The sequence below is a fragment of the Triticum aestivum genome, chromosome 4B, assembly GCF_018294505.1.
Source record: "Triticum aestivum cultivar Chinese Spring chromosome 4B, IWGSC CS RefSeq v2.1, whole genome shotgun sequence".
NCBI classification, from domain to species: domain Eukaryota; kingdom Viridiplantae; phylum Streptophyta; class Magnoliopsida; order Poales; family Poaceae; genus Triticum; species Triticum aestivum.
The window spans coordinates 672277011-672303359 of NC_057804.1; the positions used below are offsets into that span (position 1 = coordinate 672277011).

At 44.0% G+C, this 26349-nt stretch overlaps 2 protein-coding genes across 2 annotated transcripts; one reads left to right on the forward strand and one right to left on the reverse strand.

Annotated features, from left to right (window-relative positions):
- The first annotated feature begins 1960 nt into the window (after positions 1-1960).
- Positions 1961-8382, forward strand: LOC123094080 (protein HLB1). Its single transcript, XM_044516160.1, has 14 exons — positions 1961-2369; positions 3494-3613; positions 3705-3774; positions 3927-4037; positions 4288-4371; positions 4884-4934; positions 5541-5570; positions 5669-5731; positions 5840-5905; positions 6035-6151; positions 6643-6678; positions 7403-7522; positions 7631-7801; positions 7902-8382. Exons 1-14 carry the CDS (start codon positions 2068-2070, stop codon positions 8010-8012), a joined length of 1452 nt encoding a protein of 483 aa, XP_044372095.1. The 5' UTR covers positions 1961-2067; the 3' UTR covers positions 8013-8382.
- A 3279-nt stretch (positions 8383-11661) lies between these two features.
- On the reverse strand, positions 11662-25542 carry LOC123090455 (anthocyanin regulatory R-S protein-like). The gene is made up of 8 exons (XM_044511748.1): positions 25105-25542; positions 22488-22591; positions 21857-22084; positions 18830-18926; positions 18716-18730; positions 18551-18607; positions 12204-12878; positions 11662-12030 (listed from the first exon to the last, which is right to left on the reverse strand). Exons 1-8 carry the CDS (start codon positions 25540-25542, stop codon positions 11815-11817), a joined length of 1830 nt encoding a protein of 609 aa, XP_044367683.1. The 3' UTR covers positions 11662-11814.
- Positions 25543-26349: the final 807 nt, after the last annotated feature.

A 26349-nucleotide genomic window follows, 5' to 3' on the forward strand; every position in this document is an offset into this window, starting at 1 on the left:
TTCTTCTGCAAATTAACAACCTTTTGCCAACATGTTATAAAGAAACTTAATAAAAAAACCTTAGTAGTAAACAACTAATCACCTTGCTAATCATACACCTCCGCAAAAATGGGTTTGATCATTTTCAAACCTTACAGCAAATGCCCAAATCTATTTGCAAATCTTCCGTCATTCCGTCAAACGTGTGATAAAAACCTTAATAGAATTTGGCGAAGTACACCTCCCGCCAAATACCCAAATCTATCTGCAAAGCTTCCGCCGAATGCCCAAATACTAATCACCATTCATCTTTGAACATGCTAGCCTTCCGCCAATTAACAACTATAGCCAGCGGTTTTCCGCCGTCCGGACGAAGAGGGGGGTACGTGGCGGCTTTTGATTTATCATGAGGATGTCCGGACCCCCGCAGAGTCTCTCTTTGTTTGGTTTCGATGCGCGGGAAAACGGATATCCAGACCGCTCTGTGTACCGATGTGGTGCCGTGCTTGGTTGGTAAATTATGTCCGGACAGCGCGGTCCGGCCGGATGCGGGCGATTTGAGGGTCCGCTTTGGAGGTGTGACGAAAACACACAAGTTTGCATCGTGATTGTAGGAGAGCGCATTGCACACTGAGGGCATCTCCAGCCGCGCCCCAGGAAGGCCTCCCCAGGCGATTTTTTCGCGCCGGCGCCGAAAAAATGGCCCAGTCGCGCCCCCAAGAGCCCGATTTTCACCGGTTCGGACCTTTTTTCCGCCCGGCGGTCACAGACCGAACCCGACGCGCTGGGAAGCCGTTGGGGGCTCCGGCGCTAGGAAAAAGCACGCCTGGCCCACACCGACAGGGGAAAAGTCAAGGTTTTCTTCCCCCGACTCGCCTCGCACCCCCCGCGCCCTCGGCCACCACTAGCTACATCCCGGCGACGGCCGCCGGTCTACTCCGCTAGATAGCCATTCCCCGCCGGAAAATAGCAGCGCTTCGCCGCGGCAGCCCCTCCCGCAGCCAGCTGGTCATTTCCGGCCGCCGTCTCCGGCCGCGGAGGCGCGGTTTAACAGCGGGTACACGCCCACCGAGCGCAAGGTGTTCGACGTTTTGACTGTCTCGGCGATGGACTCGGATGAGGAGGAAGAGCTCGCCGCGTTGCTGGAGGAGGAAGCCAATGCAACAAGGGGTACTATCTAGCTGACGGCATCTATCCGAGATGGTCGACATTTGTAAAGACGATCTCAAACCCTGTGGCAGGAGGCAAGAACGCCTGGTTTGCGAAGGTTCAAGAGGCTTGCAGGAAGGATGTCGAGCGGGCATTTGGTGTGCTCCAATCTCGATTCGCTGTTGTTCGGTACCCCGCTCAGACCTGGTCGAAAGATCAAATGTGGGATATCATGACTTGCTGTGTCATCTTGCACAACATGATCATCGAGAGCGAGCAAGAAGACCCAGTGTTTGACACTGAACCATACTACAGGCAGGGTCCTCTAGCCGAAGTTGATCACCAGCTACCGGCAACTTGGACTGCCTATCTCAGTATGCGTCAGGAGATCCGAAACCCACAGGTGCATCATTAACTGCAGAAAGATCTAATTGAGCACCTAGGAGGCTCAAGGGGACGCCGCGTGATGAAATACGAGTTTTTATTTGTTGAACTATATAATTTGTATTGAACTATTTGTTGTTGTAGTATTTTGTTGAAGTATTTGATTTTTCTGAGATGAAATATGTGAAAAGGAATAATTGTGTTGATAATTGAACGCCGAGACACGGCGAAACCACGCCGATTATGAGCCTATTTTTGCCCATATGGGCCGTTTATTCGCCGAAATTGGGCTGCAAAGCGGGCCAATTTTGACGCCTGGGGGCGAGCTGAAGGCGACGACTGGGCGCAAAACCGCCCCAGCGTCGAGTGTATCGCCGGCTCGCCCCAGAGGGGGCTTTGTATGCATCCTGGGGGGCCAACGGCTGGAGATGCCCTGAGGAGTGAGGCCAAGACGTGGCAAGAAGCTTCTCTCTCGTGCTCTCAACCCCCACAGCACACCACAGTTGGAGATCGCCCGCCCGCACTTGACAGCCAGAGTCCCAGATCTCTCGCCGGATGCCGGACATGGAGGAGTCCACGCAGCCGAAGCCCGCCGACCCGGAGCTCCCCAACGGCGCCGGGGCCCCGGACCACCCGGAACCGGAGCCGCCGTCGCCCGCTGCCGCCGCGCCGGCGGCAGAGGAGGAGGTGGCGGCGAGATCGGAGCCGTCCAAGGGCGCGGGGACGAACGCGGACGGCTGGCGCCCCTACACCATGGGGGAGCTGCTCGGGGAGGCCGCCGAGGCCGCCGCCGCCGGGAGATCCGACTTCGCCGCCGACGGGAATGGGCCCGGATCCGCCACCCCCGAGCGCTCCAGGTCACTGCCCGCTCCCTCCCTCCCTCCCTCCCTCCCTGCCCGCGCCGGGCCGCCCGGATCTCCATCGCCCCAACCAACGACCTCTACTTTAGCAGTCTTGTGCCGCTTGGTTGCGCTTAGTTGCAGATCTCTGATGTAGTTTGCGCGCAATTGCGCTGCTCCTGCTTAGCTCTGTATCTGTACGGTGCTCGTTGCTGCTGCGCTGAACCTGAATTGCTTGCTTGCTTGCTGCTTCCAGTTGCGCATATGGGTTGCTTGACTTGTTAGATGTCTCAGGCTGGATCCCTCATGTCATTTTGCAGCACGGTTTAATTGACTAGATGTGTTGATTCATGTCCCGTGAAGCTTGGAATGAAATGTGCTGTGTGCTGCTGCTTCAGATGGCTGCTGCTAGTAGGCATGGAATACAGGTCTATGATTTTATTGTAGGTAGCAACCCAATGTCCAGGGCGTGCACGCTTAAGTATGTCAAGTACCGGCCGACATACATTGCGCTGTTTGAGCTGTGTGGGTGTGGTGGAGGCGATGACGTCTGGCAAGTAAGGAGTGCCCTGATGGGCCTAGCTGAGAGCTTGTTCGGGGGACAGCTGCGCCCCGACTTGACACCACTGGAGGCAATGACGGTCGACGACCATAGGCGGCGGCGGCGAGGCATCGGAGCTGGAGGAGAAGGTGCCAGTGTTGGGAGAGGAGGGGTGGCGAAGCGTTGGTGGGCAGTTGGGGGGGGGGGGGGGATAGTGCTGGGCGCCGCTGGTGGGGGGAGAAAATGAAACGGATGGAGTTTCGTGGCGCAGGGGGCTGCCGCACTGCAAGCCTGTAGTAGCGCCAACTTAATATACTGTGGATGCTTGACTAAAGTAGTGATCTAAACGCTCTTATATTAGTTTACAGAGGGAGTCTTTAGTTTCCAATTTTCCATATATTAGGCCAGTCCAGTACGTGTATATATTGGCCCATGGCCTCATGTGACTACAAGTTGCCTTCTTAACAGCTGGCACTGCCAATTTATCTTCTGCCAAAAGGGAAATAATAGAGTATAACATTTAAGCATTCGGTTATTGACATATTCTTGAATTAGCTATGATAAACACAAGTTATAGAACTCTTCCATTTTTCCATTTCAGCCAGGACAGCCTGCAGCTCTCAACCCATCATGATGTTGCCATGGACTTGATAAATAGTGTCACTGGAGTTGATGAGGAAGGTCGCTCTCGCCAACGTATTCTTACCTTTGCAGCGAAAAGGTTTTGGTTTTACTCACCTGATTAACCCAATCTTGTAGTAATATTATAATTAGCTCAAACTTTGCATGTTTTCTAACGGTATGTTTTGCAGATATATTAGCGCCATTGAAAGAAATCCAGAAGACCCTGATGCATATTATAACTGGGCCCTAGTTCTCCAGGTAAAAGTGCATTCCTTATTTGCAGTACACACCGGCTCGTACGTTACTTGAAGATGACCTTTGCAGGCCTTCGTTTATTCTGTTGCTTAAAGCATGCTAGTAAAATGAACATTGCGAGGGAAATATTTTAACCTTTTCAAATATGTTTGCAGGAAAGTGCAGACAACGTGGATCCTAATTCTGATTCTTCGAAAGATTCATTACTTGAGGAGGCTTGCAAGAAGTATGCTGAAGCTACACGACTTTGCCCAACACTGTATGATGTAAGTTCACCACTCCGAGTTTATTGGTTCATGTTCTGGACTATATTGGAAATTGTTCAGATTTTTGCCTTGTTATACCAAAGAGAATTGGTACCATAGTGCCTTGGCATGGACCACTAATTTTGTACCAAAGAAAATCAATGAGACGCACATGAATATCATTTATGCATTTATGCCTCATGCTAACTTGCTACTCTGCTGAAAAACATAACAGTTCTCAACTTCTCATGCCTCTTTCTTATCCTTTTAGGCATATTATAACTGGGCTATTGCTATAGCTGATCGGGCCAAAATGCGTGGGCGTACCAAAGAGGCTGAAGAACTCTGGCAGCAGGTAATAACAATGCTAATAAAGTTTGCTTGCATTCCGTGATGGTTCTGTTTTTACTATGCTAGACCAAAGGGCAAAAGGTTCGAATCCCCTGTTCTGTTATATTTCAAGGTCACATCCACTGTTCCAGTTTTGGTGTTGTTCAGATTGTCAGTAGAAAAGGGGCAATGCTATTTCCTAGTGTCGCTAACTGAACTTACGAACTAATAATATTTATTTAAAATTCTTGATTACATAGTTACTCTGTCAAATAGTAGTAGTCTAGAAATCAAGTTTGCAACTCCCAGCGTTAAGTAAAATATAATATTTAGTCCCTTACCATTTCCTTCTTGCTGCATATTATTCTTTCTTAAGAATAAGGGCGTGCTTCTTAACTGATTGATAACATTCCCGATTTTACCATTACGTTGAAAAAATGGCCTGGTCATTTTTTTTCCACATTAAAAAAATACTATATTGTTCAAATGCTGGATTTTGATGAGTTACTATATACTCATTGTTTTCTTCCTTTTCAGGCTATAAGGAACTACGACAAGGCAGTCCAGTTAAGTTGGAACAGCCCCCAGGTGAGAACTGACTCTCTTGACTGATTTATGGAAAATAATAAATGCTTCTCCTAATTTTGAAGTGTTTTAAATAACGTGGTAGAAAGTTCACCGTAGGAAACAATTGGAATATGGTGCGAACAATATTCATCACGAATACCAGCAACATAAATGCACACCATCACCAAACATATGATATCACACAAATATTCTTTTTGCTATTACTCCACACTACCGCAGTTATAAGGTTGCACTGGAGAAAACCTTGTGAGAGTCCGTACAGTTGCTTTTGAGCAGTCAATCTGTATGATTCTGTATACATCCCCTGGATAAAACATCAATGGCTTACATCTCCGTTAGACGACCTCTTCTGAGAACACTGTTTAAATGATTCCATCCATTTTTGCCCAAGTTACATAAAGTTCTCATATTTGATACATCAAGTTAAATTGCTTTACATTCTGTATGTCAGATCAGTTCTCTGAAATAAGACCTTTTACATTCAAATTCCATGATCTTGCATGAAGTAGTTAATTTCTTCTTGTTTTCCATCAATCCTCTAAATCTATGTAATTGGCCATTAATCTTCATGCCTCAGTTATTGTGTGTCTGTCTCTTTGATTGCAGGCTCTCAACAACTGGGGCCTTGGACTACAGGTACATTAGCGTATGCACTGTAATATTAGAAATGACTAACTCTTCATCCATACATTTTGCTTTTCACTCATTTTCAAGGGTACAAACTTGTGATGCAGGAATTGAGCGCGATTGTTCCTGCTAAAGACAAGCAAACAATCATAAAAACAGCTATAAGTAAGGTAGTTCCACTTTCCATCTTTGTGGAAATTACTTCTGAGCATTGCTTTATCACAAAATGTATATTCAAGGAAGTGTTGAAACTAAGTTCCTTTTGTTTTGTCGCACAGTTTCGTTCTGCCATCCAGTTGCAGTTTGACTTCCACCGGGCTATTTACAACCTTGGAACTGTCCTGGTGTGTTTTCTTACTCTATTTGATAGTGACTGAAACGGTGGACAGCACTGCTTCAATTTGAATACACGCTAGCTTATTGAACTCTGGTAACAATAATCAACGCCCTCTTGTTTCCTTTTTATGCTGCAGTATGGCTTGGCCGAGGATACCTCAAGGTCTGGGGGTCCTGATACCTCTCCAAATGATCTGTATAGTCAGTCTGCTATTTACGTTGCAGCTGCTCATGCATTGAAGCCAAATTATTCGGTATGTGATTTCTTTTTTTGCCACTGTGCTGCCTGCTAATTTCCCTATCGGTTCTTTCTGGAAGCTTGCGTTTTTACATTGTCACTGTAAGCAATTCAGTTATCTCGCACCTTAAAATATTCTAACTCAGCTTTATTTTATTTCCCTAAGTTGTGAAAGTCTTGCTGTTTGCCCTTGATTGTAATAAAATCTTACCACAACGTTATATTTGTTGATGTAGAACTGTTTACTCGTCACCAATTTCAGTATTTTCTGATTGTTATACTTGTATGTCAGTCTACCGATTTAATCGCTTCCAGTTTTCAATAGTGAGCCCATGGGCTTTGGTAGCACCTTATAGTTTTCAGGGGTACTTCTCATATGCAAGATTGTGGGCCTTTTAGCATGATGTATCTAGAAGATTAATTTCCACTTGTTGGTTACTCATTAACTAATATTTAGGCATAACAGTTGTCAACGCCTACTTAAATTCTGTTGTTTGCTTAATGCAGGTTTACCGCAGTGCTCTACGGTTAGTCCGGTCAATGGTACGTTGGCAGCTCTAAGATTTCAGTTATTTTTTTCTCTACAGTCTGTACAATTGTATCATGTGTTGTGTATTACCTTTAGGCAGCCCATCTCTGTATTTAACTGGTTGGTGCTCCGGTAGATCGTAGATGAACCTGAGATGTCCTGTATGTTGCTATTTGGCTGGTGTCAGGGCTAACTTGAAATAGGAATACCCTGTCAAAAAAAAGGGAATACTGGATTCTTGATTTTGCGAGTTATCCATCAAAACTCGACCAACCGGGGACTAGCCCCTGGTGGCATTTTTTCTAAACAAGATATGTGCACACCCACCCTGTGGAGTTTGAGACTCAAATGCTGGTGGGCGTGCCTGGGAGCACTCCTGCTCCAGCTAGCCACGAGTTATCCATCATATTCTAAAAGTTGAGCACAGTTATTGAAATTCAATTGATTTGATTACATGGTTGTGCACAAAGCAGAACATAAAAACTAGTACGTAGTAATAGAAGCACACAAATCATGAAATGCCTTCTTCTAATTACAGAATGTAAACTCTGAACTTCTAAGTGTGCCTCTCCAGTAAGATTTGTGAGCATGCCCTCAGTGTGTGAGCACCGAGGAGAACATTCATCTTCCTTTTTTTTTATATTTAATTTTCAATTTTTTTTTGGTAAGTACGCATATGTTGGGTCAGTCTCGATTATGGAGTTTGTGACATCCTTGCTGCTATGCTTTGTTTTGCAGCTACCGTTGCCATATTTGAAAGTGGGATATTTGACTGCTCCTCCGGCAGACGACCCCGTTGCACCACACAAACATTGGGAGAGGTCACAGTTCATCTTAAACCATACGGAACTCCAGCAGGTAGTTGTGTTACTGATAATAACGCATAGCATACTTGTGTGTCTATTCATATCACTGGTAGGATCCATCTTTGTTTTATGCTACTGAGTTTGCAATCATAAATTTAAGGTCAATGATTCCGAAAGCGCACCTGTCAAAGCAAACGCGCTCGTGGAGAAAGCCAAAAGGTTTATCAAGGTAGACGTCGCGGACATAGTTTCAGTGTCCACGTGCTCCGATCTGACGCTGCCGCCTGGCGCTGGCCTCTGTATAAACACAACGCATGGGCCCGTGTTCTTGGTATGCGCCTCCTCTTCTTGAACTCCTCTTGATCTGATGCCTTAGAAAGCGTTGTTGGTTTTCAAACTAATTGTCCACCTCTATGTTTTCGCTGTGTCAGGTTGCTGATACCTGGGAGTCTCTCGACGGCTGGCTAGACGCGATACGCCTGGTGTACACCATATTCGCAAGAGGGAAGACCGATGTCCTGGCGGGCATCATCACCGGCTGATCGATGATGTCTTCGTTGTATGTGCGACTAGCTGTGTCTGGACAGAGCGGCATGTATATCAATATGCATTCTGGGTCAATTCAAAAACCCCACCACAGTTGATTTTATGCGTCCCCTCCCCTTGACTGCTCCGATGTGAATTTTCAGAGTTTCTGTAGAGTGATGTGTTTACCCATCCGAATCATAGGCGCGCCGCTCACGGCATTGTTTTGTACCTCTAACACATATATATACCTTCAAGTATGTTGTATGACTTGCAATAGACGACGGATGAGAAGATGAGTCTGTACTTCCATCTAGATCAAATGTTTGTATGTTCTGTCCTGTATTTTTGACTTCCAAATTCAAACCAATGTTGTATTAGGGTCAATGTCCAAGTGGTACCTATCACTTGTCTCTATCCATCTACTCAGTTTGTTGAAATTATTTAAAGTTGTAGCTTTATCGTAAGTCAAACTTCTTTATGTATATGTTGTCAAAATGACGCTGAAGGAGTAGTCCAAGAAAAAGAAACTGCATGGGCCTCATTTTCCTTCTCCTTTTCTCTCCTCCTTGTACCCTTGAGAGTCTCCTAGGGAGAATATCTTGCTCGTCAAAAAATTCTGGGTTTTTTTTGTGAATGTTCTGTTATTCCCATATATTTCAAATCTAAAATCAAAACACACACCAGGAAACAAAAGAAGACAAATCTATATGTGAATAATGTTTTTTCTTGTCTTTTTTTTGACACTATTCATGCTGGATTTGTTACTTTTGTTCTCTGTGTGCATTTCGAATTTGAACATGAACTATTTAGGGGATGTAGACATATATGTCTTGTGAGCGTCCACTTTTTTCTGGACTTTTTGAAACGTTCAAATTTGAGTTTTTGAACGTTGGAGCATGGGAGCATACGAGACTTTGGGGCACCTGATTCTTTCCCAGTCTCCTCCTCTCCACATTTTTCTTCTTTCTCTCTCCTCCCCGCACCCTTGAGAATCTCCTAGTTCTACTTGATCGCTTCCCTCCATCTTTGGCGGTGGTGCCCAGAATGATACAGGTTCAACTTAAACAAGTGCTGAGTGCTCAAGATTTATTACGTGATATGGCTAAATCTGCTGAGAAATATGATGCTTATGTTTGTACTAAAGGAGGTGCCCATACTCAAGAACCTCTATATCCTAATGGACACCCTAAAAGAATAGAAAAAAGATTCTCAAAATATTGATAGCAATGTTTCTCGTTCATCTAGAAAGAAAAAGGAAAATAAGTCTAAACAGGTTGAACCTGCTTATGATAGTTCTCGGGAACCTCATATTGTTAATGAAACTCAAGAGAATCCTAATAATGTTTCTATTTCTGATGTTGAGATTCGGAGTGGGGATGAACAAGAACTCTCTCAACAAGATGATAAGAATGATGATGTTATAGAGTCTGATAAGGAAAATGAAGGAGAAGTACAATCTGCTATAGAGGAAGATGTTCATGTTCAAATTAAGAAACATGGTAAGAGAAATAAAGAAGCTAGGAATTATGGTAAATAAAGAGAGCCATTTGTTCAAAACTTGTGTGTTTTCGTAATGAGCTTTCTAAAACTAAAGACATGAACATTTTGCTAGGTTTGTTGATTTGCTTAGTTCTCTCTACATGCAAATTCCTTTGACCGATTCTATTAAAGTTCCTCCTTATTCCAAGTATATGAAACATATTGTTACTATTAAGAGGAAGATTTCAAATACCGGGGACATCTACAATGCTTACAAATTATTCTCTTGAAGAAAATATTACTGGAAAACTTGGAGATCAAGGAATACCTACCATACCATGCACCATTACTAATACTTATTATGCTAAGTTTGCTTTATGTGATTTAGGTGCATGTGTTAGTGTTATGCCTTTTTCTCTTTATAAAAGGTTTAACTTGATAAACTTACGCCTACTGATATATCTTCGCAAATATCTGATAAGACTACTGCTATAACTATAAGCATATGTGACAATGTACCTTTTATGGTTGCTAATGTTTTGATCTTTAACAAACTTTGTTGTACTTGAGAGTTGAGATGCCTGAGGATAACAACCTATATGTCACTCTTGGGAGACCTTTTGTTAATACCGCAAGGGTTATCATTGATCCTAACAAAAACATGGTTACTTTCATGTTAATGGGAATAGCATACTGCTTATTTTTTGAAGAAGTTTGATAAAAGGAATGGTTCCCAAAAGGATGCAAAAATTATAACTATCATTATTGATGAATTTGAACTGCCCATTATTCCGTCTAAAAGGAAATATCAAACTCTTATGATTGGAACCTTTCCTATCCAAGTTGAGGAAACATAAGTGTTGTTTGAAGTTTGCCAGTATTGTAAATTTGAAATTGTTTGTTAATTAGGCCTGATCACCTTGGTTATCAAATTCTTTTCAAAAGTACAAAATTCTGAAGTTTTGATCAATTCTCTCTATCCCTTTTATTTATAAGTTGTTAGTTTTATTAAGTTTTGAAAGTTTATAGAAAACAACCGCCATGACAACAAAATCTGCTACCGTGGCAACATAAAAGTACTTCCATGGCAATACAATTTTCACTGAAAAATAAAAGTTCTCAAAAAAAATTGTTTTCTTGTGAACTATTTTTGATTGCAATGTTTGCCGCGGATGCATCAAAGTTGGTCACTAGTGGTGACAACAGAGTTTGGTATGGACTTGGTTAAACCGCGACCAAAACCTTTGCTGATATCAATGTAAGAACTTTTGATTTCGGCCTACCCTCTATTCTTCTATCTTAAGTTTTTACTGGTGGTGCCGCCGACAATGCATATTGAGGCTAGAGGGTGAAACCTACTTAGGCTAGACATAGTGGAAGTAGCTTAACTAGTAACATAACACACCTCAAGGTAAGTTTGCTAATGTGGCAAGTAGGTAATGATGAGAGAGGTGTTTATGGTAACATAAGAGCATGGTTAGTAATATAGCCGGTTTTTGTCTATATCATGTTTCCATGTCATCTATATTCAATGTAATAGCTAACATGTATCGCAATTAGCTACAAGTGTTACTTTACTAACATATGACCCACCTTCCATGCTTACAAAACTTCTTGGAGCCCGTGCTACATCCGGTTGTAAATCTACATCCAACTTCTTTATCTCCCTCTCTTCCAATTCAGCAAAACACAATATCTAAATCCTCATAGTCCATTTACATCAACTTATTGTACTTGCTCTAAATATGCACCATAACATAACGCAACCTAATGCAAAGTGAGTCTACGACCTAATAAATGCATCGATCATGATACTTTGCACTATGAATGTAGTAACATTGATTAGTATCATATACATGACACTAGTCTAAGTTACTCCCCACTACGACTAGCCTTGTGCTCCTATTTTCTAAGATCACGTGTGTTTTACAAATGTGACTTTTCAAGTTGTTTAAACTTGTGTTTTAAACATAATCCAGATAAGATTAACAACCATAATATAATCCATCTGTAATTGGACAATGTTGCTTTCGTCCTCGAACACACATGTGTGAGTCATGTGTAATAATTAAATATCAATTTACTTATGTAGGTTAATTTTCATCAGGGCTGTAGTCTGACAATAAACCTAGCTCCTTCCAATTAGTACTTGTACTCGGGTGATTTTTCCTGTATATTCTTTGATACCGTATTCCAATAATCTTCATTAAGTATTTACTCAAGTACACCATGAGTATGTATAGATTCCTCAAGTTATAGCTCCATCAACAATAGTTCCATATATAGTGAATAACTATTTCCAAATGGGATTAAATAGTTGTAGGACACAGATAATCCCTACATCTCGGTCACATTGACGATGTTGCTCTGGCCATCATTATGCTCCCTTTCCAATGCCTTCCTCTTGGATCCAACTGAGACATTCTTCTTCCCGCCTACGACATCATGGAGCCTCCATTCTATTGTTGCTCTGTTGGATTCTAGCTCTTTTACCCTTTGCTCCAGCTCCTTGAGATAAGCTATCGTTTGTAGGAGGATTGATGCTTTGTCCACCTGCAATTAACAATGATCCAGAAATAAAAGCTACTGTATGAAAAACAAATGGTGCAATTCGCTAAAAAGAAATGTGTGCAAGATAACTAAAAATTCTTTTAGAAGGGAATATAATAAATAAAACTGAATATTTCTATACGGCGGCCGAGGAATACCATATTTAATATTACTACCTTGTGAATGGATGGGACGAGTGACTTGAGAACCATGAACATCTCGTTGAGCCTCTCGCGACGCCTTCTCTCTGATATGACATGGTTCTTGATGTTACTTTCCCGATCTCTTGCCATACTGCCACCATCACCATTGTTCGTCCATGCACCGCCAGCCACAATTTTCTTTAGCAACTTCTGTGACTCCTCGGTGTCGGTGACCCGCACAACCATATCTTTCAACTCCAGTGACCTCCTCCAGGCTATAAAACAGGATGGTCGAGTACCTTGAACGGAGCTACTTAAAGTGACGATCACATCTTCCGTGCATGGGTAGTCCATAGACGACACCGTTTGCGGGGAAGAAATGAACTCAAAGGACCTGTCCATGACCCAGTTGTCCTCGAGAGCACAACTGTCCAGCCCCTCGAGGAGGAATTGGAACTCATCCATCTCCTTTGTGACGCACTCAAGGTTGACGTCAGAGAGGCACTCGACCTCCCTTAGCTCAGAGATCATCCCCTCAATGGCGTTGTGATCGAGGTCTTCCAACATGATGCCAGCCTCGCTGGTTTCGTTTGCTAATGATGGGTTGGAGCATGGCTCCTCTGATTTCGAGCATGCCGGGAACGATGGTAAGTGAAGCTCCCAGAAAGATGTGCCGATCTGATGCACCATGTTCGAGTCCTCCAAAACCTAGCAAGTCCATTGATTGCACTTTGTTAGTAGCACTTCATTAACTAGAGGATACCTCACGCGTTTCTACGGGAATTGGTTGATGAAAACTGGGTTGATAACATGAGAACCAAAATTTAAAATGCATATGACTTATTATATTTGATTATGTATACTTGTAACAATGTTTACTAAATATAAGTAGAATATTAAATCGAAAACATTTTTCCATTCATGGGTGAATGTTGTGGTGGGTCTTTTCCCTTGCATGATTGCATGTTGAGATGGGCCTTATCCCAGTCATACTTGTATGGTGAGGTGGCACGCTTGCATGTTGAGATTAATAATTAAGCTAGTCGAGATGACTCTCTTAGGTTTATAGGATATGGACCGATGAAATGGAAAAACGTGTCCTCCTGTTGATTTGGTAGTTTGTGTTATCCTCATGCAAAAAACAATTCATACTGCTAGTCATGATAAACATGTTTTGTTTGCCAACAAAAATGAGCATGTGTTTTGTACATGAGTTATACTCCCACTTTTCCTTTTAGTCTACATATAAAAAATAGTCAAAGTCAAGCTTTAAAAGTTTGACTAACTTTATATTAAAAAATTCAACACTCTCAATATGAAATCTATATTGTCAGATGCATCATGAAATGTATTTTCATACTATGTAGTTTTAGTATTATACATGTTCATATTTTCTATATAAAAACTTCGTGTAGTTTGTCTTCAAACAAATTTTATATGCAGAGTGAAAAGAACCACGGGGGGAGGGAGGGGAGTAAGTAAGGAAGCCCCCTATAATATAATTGGTGCAACAAACCATATTGCAGGTACCATCCTTGAACCTGGCTTGGTGGGAAGGCGTCGGTCCCTTTCCACCACTAGGCTATGCCTTAACAAGTTAGTAATAGTCTACACACTGGGCTATCAATTTTTGAAGGAAATACACTAGGCTATCATTGATGGATCATTGTTGACGAGTGGCCGAATATGTTAGAAATGACACACGTCTCAGATTGATTGGATAGAAACATGTATGTGGTAAGTTTTAAGTTGTGATCCAAATTTATATAAAGGATAACTTCTGTCGGAGCGGAGCGGAGACCTGTCGCCGGGAGGCTTGAACCATAGAGGAGATGGGAGGTATGGATCAATATTAGCCTAGGTAACCGCTAGAATATATATCCTTTGTAAGCCGCCGCACGGGATAACTTCATCATTGTAAATCCCCAATGTTTGTAACCTCTACCGATATAATAAAGTTTCTCTGACTGTCTCTTGTGTTTTTTCCCTTCACATTGGAGGGTTTTTCCATGTTAAAATCTTGTGTCCCTTTGTGTTGATTTGATCTTCTCCGTTCTCCATTGCATGTCGTATATCTAACAATAATTGTGTGATGACGGGTTGACACATCACTGATGGTTGTACGGAAAATTTGGCTAGGATAGTCGTATCTCTGAGCTAGTAAACATTTACATGTTTCTTGGGGACGCTTTGGTTCACAAGATTCTAAAAATGCAGCATTTAGATGACATGGGATACTGAATCCTACAAGAATAGGAAATTTTTCACTCACTAATACCGAGGCACTCTATACCTTTGACAGGAAAAATTATATTTTGCTAATGATGAAAAATCTCATAATAAGACAATAGGTTATCAGCTCTAGGCCTGAGGATTTGGTTCTAATTTTATTAAAGCCAACTCCTTAAGCCTACACCCTAAACCCTATTCTAAGTTGGGTAATATCCATGGCATGCATATCCTAGCTTTTTTATTTACCTGGTTTTCTAAAGAATAACTTGAAAAATGTATATATAACCCCCAGGACTATCCAATTTGGATCACATAATCACCTCATCTTTAAAACCAGGTTCTTAATCCCCTAAACTATCTTAAACCGGACAAATCACTCCCCAGCCTCCACTTGAGCGGTATGGGACGGCTGTTTTGCTTACTTGGCGCCTAGGTTGAGCCCACCAACTAGCCACATCGGACAGGGCTAATGCATATGGTTTAAAACGAGCCCCTGAGCCGGTTCCAAGCAAACGAGTCGCCACTTCTTCTGCTTTCTTGCGCCGCCGGTGCTTCTCCTTTCTTCCTCCAACGCCACTAGGTTTTCTGCTCCTCCTCCCCTCCACACACCATGGTGATTATGATCACAGGAAGCACATGCTTGTCGCGGGTTTTTCAATGAGGCGGGACCACTGTCATTTGGGTCTTTCAATTTCCCGCTATACGAGTACAAGCCGATTCTCAAGTGTGAGTGCGATGTGAAGATGCCTTGCTGGATTTCGTGGAGCGATTACAATACAGGAATGGATATATCACAAGTGCAACCATTGATTGGTAGTTTCTGTTCTCTAAAGAATACCCCACTTTGTTTTGTTGCAAGATTGGAGGCATTGGTGGATGCTTGTTCTTCAAGTGGTTGGATAAACCAGGCACACCTCTCCAGCAACAACTAATTAAGGATGTACATGATGATGTTTGGACAAGAACGAAGAGAGTGAAAATCTTGTGTTTAGACAGTTGGACAGAGAGCATATGTGTTAAAGGTTGTAGATGGAAGCTCCAGTAGCATGCTGCTTTTCTTGGTGCTCCTCTCAATATTGCATCTGGGAGGGAGGAGAAGAGAAGGGAGGCAAAGGGGCAAGGGCATGGGAAGGGGACGAGTCTGGTTGGAACTGGCTCGGGGCTTCGTTTATACCGGACGCACTAGCCCCTATCTGACGTGGCCGGTCGCTAGGCAAAACAGCCGTCCCATACCGCTCAAGTTGAGTTCGGGCGGGGGGGGGGGGGGGGTGTGATTTGTCCGGTTTAAGATAGTTTAGGGGATTAAGAACTTGGTTTTAAGGATGAGGGGGTTATGTCATCCAAATTGGACAGTTTTGGGGGTTATGTGATCCAATTTTCTTGCTACCAGCAGGAGCCCTTCCTTTTCATTATAAGAAGGAAGAAAGGCGAGACATAATTGTTGGCCATGGTTTCAATGGATGGACCAAGAATTTTTGTTGCTTCTATCATTTGTAAGCATGTCTATCTCCTAACGAATTTTGTACATGCAACCAATTGTATAAATAGGCATTGTTCGTGGTTACATGATCCAACAGGAGAAAGAGTGCTTACTATTCAAGGGAACAACATCCTAGGTCTAAGCTATTATTTTGCATACTAGCTAAATAAATAAAACTAGCATCTTGTTTACATATGGGTAGCATAGGTACTCTATTGCCAGTTGTGAGTAAATTTCCTGAAATAATGTAAGCGCTAGTTTCTGTTGGCCGATAAAAGCATGACCAATTCTTTACATAAGGTTAATTCGTAGCCTAATCCAATGATATACTCCACATGGTCCTCACATATGTTATTCCTTCACCACATGCCTTTATTGCATCAACAAATACATTGGGGAAGAGATAACATTTTGGGCCCACCTGATATTTTCCCTTGATTTGGTTTCTAACTTAGTCATATGTAGCCCATTGGCCATGATTTTAGCGCCGGTCATTAGAAGTTAGTGCTATATGCATGCTATATATGCAAGTCTGAGGCCATTTATATTGATTTTTATTGCTGAGTTTTGAGGCTTTTTTATTGTGTGATGCTACAATACCAAGTTCATGTTCATTAGATAAATAGATCACAACTTTATACATAACATGTAGCTAACAATGCTATCTATAAACTTGCCATCTACATTCCTGATGAAGCTCATCTTACTCTTGTAGCATTTGCATGGTCTTAAGCTTGCATTCAACTAGTATGGGCCAATTTCTATTGGCTTTCATTGCTGACTTTCGTGCGATGCTGCAAAGAGCAAACTCAGATATATCACAACTTTGTCCATACCTAAGCCTATTATTCATAAAGTTGACATGTGTATGCCTAATAAACCTGTTGAAATATATTGCCCACCTCTATCCATCACTTCAGACTTTTGGATGATTTGTTTGGAGCATGAATTCAGTATGGTATTTGAGCCAAGAGGTCTTGAGTTCAAGACCCTGCCAACGCAGTATTATATAAAATGGTACTACGACCTACGTTGATCCTACATCTAAGGACTAAAATAGGCTAGACACGAGGGGGTGATGAAAATGTTGCCCACCTCTTTCCATCAGTTTGGACTTTTGGATGAGTTGGCTGGAGCATGAATTCAATAAAACCTCAGCTTGCTTTTGTAGCATTCACATGACCTTGATCTTGAATTAAACTAAGTACGAGTTTTTAAAATTTTGAATCTTGCGTTGCTAAGTTGAATTGAATTTTAAAAACATGGGGCCTAGTTTGGCACATTGTACAAAACTACTGGTGATGGATCTAAGTTCTCCTGTGAGAATTTTTGCCATGAGTAGGGCATCGATGTAACCAAGAAAAGCATTGTTATGTTTTACCCCAACATTTGATCTCCAAACATCCGATTCAACTGATTATACTTGTTAAGACTGGATATGCTATTAGCACAAAACTGAAGAAATTCTTTATTTATGTGTCAACAGGTAGATTAGGGAGAGACCTACTTCATCTCGCCGTTAGTGCCATGTTTTGGCACACTGTACAAGAGACATTTATCTGAAAGAGTGTTTTGTACAGTGTTGCTGGAATGTCATAGCCGTGAAGATCTTCTATTTTGATGATGCTATACAAACAGACATTACCATGAGCATAATCCGGACAAATCCGAAGATGGAGCTGACAAGGGTCTTAGGTGTTGGATGTTTCGGGTGTTGCATCCTGATTGTGGGGTTATGGTCTTGGAAAGACATTGGCCTGCTCATCTTTTGGCACCCATTGCGAAGGCAATGACGTAACCAAGAAAGCAACATATTTCATTTGTTGGCAACTTATTAGATTTCTAGAACTATGTCTATTAGGTTTCTACAACTTCCCATTAGATGCAATTTATGATGCATATGGTATGGATGTATTATTCTGTTGGTTGTAAACTATGTAATATAGTTGAAATCTTAGAAGATCAAATTTTGCTTATGTCGTAGATAAATATATCTTGATTTGTATGTGCTTAGAATGCAATATGTGTGTATGTATATGTAATTATGTATATAGGAAATGTGCTCCCTCAACGACTGGGATTGCTAAGAGGCAGTGCGGCTGGGGCTGCATTGCTAGCAATGGGTTTTCAGGCACCGCTAGGTGCTAGCAGTAGGAAACAAGTCACCACAGACGGGCTGCACAGAACAAGCTGTAGACATGACAATTTTCACGTCCCCTGGACTTGTATCACTGACGGGCTAATTCTACAAGCCCTTCCCAGCCCACAACGGAAGAATTGTGGCCGTCAGTGACATGGCCTCTCCGCTTATAGGTCATCACTGACGAATACCTCATGATGGGCCGCCCACCCGTCAATGATAAACCATTATGTGATTGAGGAATCTATAATAGAAGCTGTTTGGTTGCACCGCATGAAAAATGCAGGAACTTTCCTATAGCATTAGGTGCAATGCATAATTGTTATAGAAACAAGGAAAAAAATCCATGAGGTTAGACTCAATGGAATTTTTTTACCTTGGAACTGTATATAAAGTAGACCACATGAATAGTTTATATGGTTTCTAATCCTACAAACCAAACAAGTTTTATAGGAAAAGATCCTAAAGAACGAAATCCTCCAAAATCCGTATGAAATTCCTTTAAAAGTGAAAATCATGCGCACTCACCGGATCCGACGTCCCGAGCTCGAGCACACCACCCATAAAGGGAATGCAAACGACTGTCTGGAAAAATGCGAGCCAACTTGAGATGAGAGATGTGAAGGGAACACATGTACGTGATAGATCAATGCATATGCAATGATGGAAGCGTGATGGAAGTAGTGTGCTGACCTTAATAGGCACGGTCTTTTTTTAAGCGTCCAGTAGGCACCACGATGGAGTATATTAGTAGTTAGTTAACGACCAAAAGATGTATACAAATTAAGCGTGAGATATCTGGGTTACCTTTGCTAAGAGCGCGCGCTCGAAAGTTTTGGTATCTGCGGATTGAGCATTGTACACCCAAACGTGTTGATTGCTCGCAAAGCTTTTGCCTGGCAACCTGACGGAACAAACACTTCAGTAAGTACGTATTCACTCTAGCAACGGTTGTGATTATATTGGGCCAAGTATGTAGTAGGTACTAATGTCACTATATCACACGTAGCCAGATCGTACAAGGCAAAAATTTCATTTTATTTATAAATTGTATTAAAAAGATTTGAAGAAAAATCTGAAAATAATTTCACATTTTTATATAGATGTACATGTGAGTGACATAAAAAAGATGAATTCGTGGATTTGTAAAAGCAAATAGTGCATGTATCGCTTGCTATTTTCACGTCCGCATATTTATACTATTGCATAATACGTTTTCACTTATAGCCCTTACCCGACTAGAGACACCTGTCAGAAGATGAATGTCAGCGATGAGAAAAAAGGATGGGTCCTCAAGCTCGTCAATGATGGTACATCCACTGTTGTAGGTTCCCTCAGCAGAGGTCGCGTAGGGGCCCGAGCAGTGGTACCTGTAAGACCTATGGCATGTAGGAACTAAAGCCTACCACCGGAAATCTTCTATATGTGGTTGGCGCCCTGCCCGCCACTGATAAACTATTAGTAGTGGTAGGAGGTCAGTGGCAGGCACCCTCCACATCAATGCCTGCCACTGCTAGGCAACTTGTGCACGTCATTGCTAACCTATTCTACAATAGTGAGAGAAAGGGACAACTGAACCTTCTGACTAGTAGCTTCAGTGAAGATGATGGAAATGACTGAGGCCTCCTTTGGTGGATAGGATAGGAATTTTATAGGAATAGGAAAATCATAGGAAGTGAGATGACATGCATCTCAATTTTTATAGAGAAAGAGATACCATCTGGTGCATAGGATAGGAATTTTTCCATTGAGTCTAGGCTAATGTTTTTTTTCCTCCAAAATGTGAAGGATTGATTCCTATCCTACATAGGAACAGGAATCCATTCCTATAAACCAAAGCGCTTCGAAGGAATTTTTCCTTTGCAAATCCTATCCTATAGAGTTCCTACAAAATTCCTACAAACCAAAGGAGGCCTGAAGGTGCTAGGTGCAGGAGTTGCAATTTGATTCACGCGGTATCGTACGGATTAGCACAAAATAGCTCTATCAGAAACATAGGTAAAAAAACCCAACTAGAGCACGGGCCTTGGCGGTTTCTTAAGCTAATAAGACCATTTCACACAAACTGGCTGGTTTTCTGAAAAAACCGGTGAATAAACCAGGCCTTTGAAGAACAAAATCCAGAAAAAAAAATGTTCTTATAGAATTCATGAGAAGTTTTTTTTTGCAGTGAAGGCCTATTTATTGATTAACCGGGAAGTTCATAGGAATACAAAAAGGGTCATGAGGATTACCAAGCCACAACTGGCGACCCTGGTTTATAGAAACCGAAAATTTCGCTAGGAGAAGTGATTCCCAGGTCGCTGGAGTATCAGGCAGGGCCTAGCCAAGGCCCAATTACCAATCTGGCTCTGCTACTTTGTTGTCCAGGTTAAGGAAGTAATTTTATTTCACCGCTGTTTTACACTATATTAGCATCTATATATTACTCGACATATATTATTTTATGGTAATAAACCAGAAAATAAACTGGTGATCCAGAGGTCCAGCCGGTGAAAACCTGAACCGACAGGCTCAATGGTTCGGCAATGTAGTCAGGTTTTCTAAACTATGGTCCGAAACAAAATACGGATTCACTAGATGATGAACAGTATCCAATATAACAATGCAAATAAATTTTGCACATGGTTCAGATTCCCATGCACTAGAAGGCAAGTTGTACGGTACATAAGGGTGTACCCACCCTTCCCCGCAAAAGAAGGGTGTTCCACCTCAGGACTAAACAAGCCGTGCATAATTTTCAGATTTGTTTTTTTAGACACTTGAAAATTTTGTTCTAGATTTTTTTTAGAAAATCCAAGCTCACTGGATTCCAGGATCAAAAAAACATTTTCGGTACTCATTCCGTCCAGGTGCATTAGGTCTCTCCAATTCATAAGTGCTTAGGTAAGGTGTTAAGAGTTTAACGACTAAAGTCCCAAAGCTTAGTTACTTAACTTGTTGTAGCTAAACTCTGTCCATTTAATTATTTAGCACTGGTGACCGCCTCATCCTCTTCAAAAAAAGCTAGGAATCGTGCCTCTCGCCGGCGCCGCCGCAGGTCCGCCTTGCCTCCAGTGACCCTAGGGCCATGGGGGCGCAGTGGATCATGGCAAGGGCCGGCGGGAGAGCTCCGTTGTTAGTCGCTTCTTTCAGTTTTGTTAGGGTTTGTGTCCTGTTCAGGAAGACGAAACGGCGCCGGCTCCCTGAAGATGGAATAAAGGTCTCCCCGCCTAGCCCACATTCCGGTGATGCGTCTAACATAGTTGGTGGGCGTGTGGAGGTGTGTCTCTGGCAGATCTATCCTTGGTAGATTTGCTCGGATCTGGTTGTTGTTCGTCTACATTCGTGTGTCTTTAGGTTGAATCCTTTCGATCTACGTTATTCTTCATCAGCGGCAGTTGCTGCTCTGGTGTGCTGGTCCTATGGGGCCTTAACACGACGACTTTCCGACTGTCTACTACAACAAATTGTGCCCGACTCCGGCGAGGGAGGGCGATGATGGCGGCGCGCCTTCGGCTCGCTTCAGTTTTTGTAGTCGTCGGTAGGTGGTTTACGGATCTGGATGTAATTTTCATTAATTCTGGTGTTTGTTATACTGTCATGATTGAAGATGAATAGGTCGGAAGTTTTCTCGCATTTTTTTTTATTTAGCACTGGTGAGGTTTCGTCATTTAGATGTTTTGCATAGGTCTGTGCACTTGGCATTTGAGTGTACGGTTTTAGTATACGACTGTTGAAATCCACCATCAATTTTATCCTGGTCGGATGGTAATCGAAGTAACTTGTGTCACGTTGTGGAAACACCTAATTTTCGTTAGGCGCCTAATATAATGCATCTGGACAGAGGCGTACCCTTGGCCAGGCCGGAAGGTGTAACTCATGCTTATGGTGTAGTACCACTCAGCGTCGCCGAGATCCTCCGGCGAGAGCCTTGCCCGGCGGTCGGAGTTGCCGCCGGACAAGAGCGACTCGTAGAGCTCCCTCAGTTGCTGGCTTCTCGGCTCCGTCGTCGTGGTTGAGCTGGTCATCTTTCTCGTCTTTATCTCGCCATTGTAGAATCCTTCCTTCCACGCCAGAACTCTACAATACAAATGAAAACAAACCGATGGGCTTGATACATGAAAAGTAGGAACCTAGCTTAGCTCGGGTATTTGCTTCAAAAAGTATACTTCATCGTATTAAAATATAAGATATTTTTACGGGCTAGCTAGTTTAACCTGAAAACGTCTTCTACTTTAGCACGGAGGTAGTACTATAGTACTGAGAACAGGCGTTTGGCTCTCGGCCTCCACGGAGGCCTTTAAAAAAAAGAAAAATCAAAGTTCAAACTTTTTGGTTTCAAAAAATTCTGAAAAAATTTGTGCAAATAAACAAGGATGTTATGTGTATGTGTGTAAAATTTTAGGATGAAAAACGTTGAAATGCGACCTGTACGAAAAAAACAAATTCATGGACTGAGAGGACGAATAGAAAGTGTAATTACCCCGCTGGGCCGGTGGAGATGGACCAGAAAATGGCATACGTCCAGTTGATGCTCCTCACAGCAGCGGCGAGGTGGTAGCTCAACTGCCTCCCCGCCGGCGGTTCCTGACCGGGACCGGGACCGGAAGGAGCAGCCATTGATCACCACAACTCGCAAGAAGAGCAAGAAGAGAGAGCTAGACACCAATCTCTCACCATTAACAACCAGCTATATATACATGCAAATGGGCCAACAATCCAAGGCGTGTTGGATCTTTGAGCAGACGAGTAACTATCCAAGGCACTGTGCCTACACTGTTGCACCAACAGCAACATTAGGCATCAAAAAAGCACCTTGCTCTCCCTCCGTACCGCACCAGCGCATTAGTCACCTCACGAAAAACAGATACTGCCGTGATATAGGTCACCACAAGGCAGGCGATGAAGGAGCGCGCGGGAACCACTCATCTTCTCAAACTCCAACAACATGTAGAAGAGAACTCCTTACATAGAGGTCCAACTCTTCTTTCAAATCTGGGGTGGTACTAAAAATTTCACCACCTAGTCGTATAGCACACATAGGCCCTTAGAGTTTTTTTAGAAATTGTTGAATGAGTCTAAAGCCCGCTCCATATTTCAACGGTTAGTGACTTGCAATTAGCGGGAGAACTCGCTCCACGGAGATGGTAGTCTTGCTAGGACAAGATGAAGAAATAGTTTTTGGAAGTTTGTCAATATTTCCTTTTTAAAGAAATACAGTAGCTAGCAAGCAGACGTTTTTGTTGTAAACTATAAGGTATAATATGCGCGTACGTTTGACAGCTACGTACGTTTAATCATTAAAGAAATGAGCGTGATGGGAGTAAAAGCCAAAATGGAACCTCCTATAAATGGTCCTCTGCTACTGTTTTGCTTTCATCGGGAATAGAGGAGAATAGTCGCTCATTCTTCATCTTTTAAAGTATGGTCAGGTGTTGGTTATTAGAGCATAATTGGTTTGTTATCAAAAATTGGCATGCCAATGTTTGGTATTGTGTCAAATATTGGCTACTACTTGGTTGGTTCGTGCCTATCTCTTATATTTGGCAAGCCAAAAATGGGCAGCAAACCAATTATGCACTTAATTCAGTGGAATACTTCTTGATTACTTTTCTAGTTTCTATCTCCATTTAAACCGATAAGAACTGCTACACACAATTTCCTTCTTCTATTTGCATCTTCGCCGATTTTAACCCTTTTTTATCATCAGTTTAGTAAAGCCATTTATTGGGTGTTAAAACTGTCCAAGCGTAAAATATCCCTGTCAAGTTTGGCAGCATTTCCTTGCTATGTAAAACTCATTCTTCCATCTTCACACATTTTCTTAGAAGTTAAACTCCCTCTCGCACCCCCCCCCCCCACGTTGCTCCTCCCCGGGGCGACACGGGCGGTGACGCCAGCTCTCCGTCCGCAACCCCTTCCTCTCCTCCTTCCTCTCATCGTTGTCAGAAGCCTCGAACATGCAAAGCCCACACAGAGACGGCGACAGTGGGATCTGCTCTCCGCTTTGTAGTGTGCTTGCCCACAAGTTGGGGGCCTCGCAGCGGCGGCTGGCGCTGTGTCCTGTGTGTCTTGCATCATCACGTTTAGTGCTGCGGGTGGCTCAGTAGCAAGGTGGCGACAACGCGTAGACTTGGGATCCCGATTCGAAGGTGTTCGATCTCATCCTGACCTCTTGGGATAGCTTCCGATGTTTGTGACAGTGTGGCTGCTTGCTACTGCCGACGGGGAGCCGCGGTGGCGACGATTGCATGTGCGGCGTGCAATTGCGTTGCGAGCCCGATCTGGGCATGGTGGGCCACTCTCATGGTGGTTGCTGGTACGACTACTGCGTGTTTGTGGCAATTTCGCGGTTGCCGGGGTTGCAGCTACATGGTGTTGTGGGGTTAGGATCCTCTGCAGTACCGTGTGGTGCTGTACACTACAGCACCGTACAGTACTGCAGAGGATCTCAACCCGGCGTTGTGGTATTGTTGTCGCCATGGTGTGCGGTGGTGGTGATGCGCGGCGGGCGCATCAGAGTTGTGGGATGGATCTGGGCCGTGTGGTGCCGGCTTCGACTCCAGTAGTCCTTCATGGTGTTGTATGGCCGTGCTATCCTTTTGCTCCTTGTTGGCGTGATCCTCGTTGATGAATACGAATGGAGCCACGTGGCTCGGTCTCACAGGTTCGCATCGGCTTACCCCCTACCCGGGTCTATTGAGGTGGCGAGGAATAAGGCTATGGTGAAAGCTTTGATTCGACGAGGGTCGTTACCAATGATGATGGCGCATCCATGGGAGCGGATCAGACTAGTTGCATCTTACAATATGCTTAGAGCAAATCCAATGCGCCGATCCAAACGGACGACGCTTTTATCCGCATTTTGTCTGTTTGGGTTGGCTCGGCGTACACCCATGTCCGCTTTTGCATTCGGGTCGGCGCTTGCGCCCGATGCTGGCCCGACCCATTCTTTAGCCGGCGCGAAAAAAAACATTCCACCACACATTTTGAAAAGATGTTAATTAAACATTAATGCCGGCCACAAAGGCCGGCGATAGTGCACTATTACCTTAAATAAAACATTAAATAAAACTACACACTATTAGGAGGTGCGTTGCCCAAGGCGGCGGCGGCGTCGGGGCCGGTGAGGTGATGAGCGTCGGCGCCGGGCCAGCCCACAGGAATGCCGTCGACCAGGCTCTAGCGACGTTGTCCGCTGCCGGCTGGGCTGGACCAGCGCGAGCACGACACTCCTCCTCCTCCTCCGCCTCGCGGCGCTCCTCCTCGGCGTCGCGCTCCAGCATTTCGAGGTACTCCCCCTCACGGTGCTCCTCAGCCAGCCTTTGCTGGTACCATTGCTCGAAGCACGCCTGCTCTTGCTCCGCTGACGCCCCCAGCCAGACCGGCGGCGTGCTAACGCGCACCACCCCGGTCCAAGAGCAGCGCTCGATGGGCTCAGTGGGGGTCGGCGCCGGCTCGGCCTTGACGGGGAACGGCGGCCTCAACGGTGACACGACGCAGTCGCCGGCCGCAGACAGCGGCATGGCCTCCGCCATGCGCTCCTGCTACGCCTCCTCCTCCTCCTTGCGGCGCTCCTCCTCCTCGCTTTCGTGGAAGACTGCCGCCAGCGCCGCCTGGTAGGCGGCCTCTGCCTCCTAGTCCTCGCCCTGCATGACGAGGGTTGGCGACGGGGAGCCATGCCGCACGTCGCGGACGCCACACCTGCGGGCCTCCTCATGCTCGAAGGCGAACAACTGCTCCCCACCGCACGCTCAGATTAACAAAGGTCGATCGCCGTCGTTGACGCATGGGCCTGCGGTGGGCGGTCGTCACTAATAAAGACGGCCACGGTAGTTGGATGTCCGCCAGGTGGGTACATGGCGGACACCGAAAGGACGCGGTGCGTCATCGCCGACACATTTCGGCCGCAAGTGGATCCGCCCACACGCCAAGTGGACGCGTTTTGGGAATGCGTCGACGCGTTGGGCCAGCACATTTGTTCGTGCCGACCCAAACGGGCGTCGGCAAACGAAATGGATAGCTGCATTGGAGTTGCTCTTAATACTTACTGTCATTACGCTCGCGCAGGTGGCCAAAATTTCAAATAATTGATAGAGAGGAGATCGTGCAGTGTCGGTGTGGCGCCGTCCTCGTCAAAGCGAGTACTGAAAATGAATTGAATTCGGCTAGCTGGGGCTGGGCATGTGGGGGTTAGTTAGCGACCTAGACTTAGCGGGAGAAGTCGCGCCATGGAGATGCCAGGACAGGATGAAGTAACAGTTTTGGAAGTTTTCCCAAATTAATTTGTTTCTTAGCAAGCATACATTTTTGCAAACTGATATTGATCCTGGGGGACGCACGTT

Coding starts and splice junctions, on each gene's coding strand:
- LOC123094080 (XM_044516160.1), top strand. CDS start 2,068: ATGCCGGACATGGAGGAGTCCACGCAGCCGAAGCCCGCCGACCCGGAG. Junction 3,614..3,704: donor CTTACCTTTGCAGCGAAAAG/GTTTTGGTTTTA, acceptor TATGTTTTGCAG/ATATATTAGCGCCATTGAAA. Junction 6,152..6,642: donor CATTGAAGCCAAATTATTCG/GTATGTGATTTC, acceptor TGCTTAATGCAG/GTTTACCGCAGTGCTCTACG.
- LOC123090455 (XM_044511748.1), bottom strand. CDS start 25,542: ATGGCGGAGGCCATGCCGCTGTCTGCGGCCGGCGACTGCGTCGTGTCA. Junction 22,592..25,104: donor CGACGCCGCCGCCGCCTTGG/GCAACGCACCTC, acceptor GGTCCCGGTCAG/GAACCGCCGGCGGGGAGGCA. Junction 22,085..22,487: donor ATCTCCACCGGCCCAGCGGG/GTAATTACACTT, acceptor TTTGTATTGTAG/AGTTCTGGCGTGGAAGGAAG.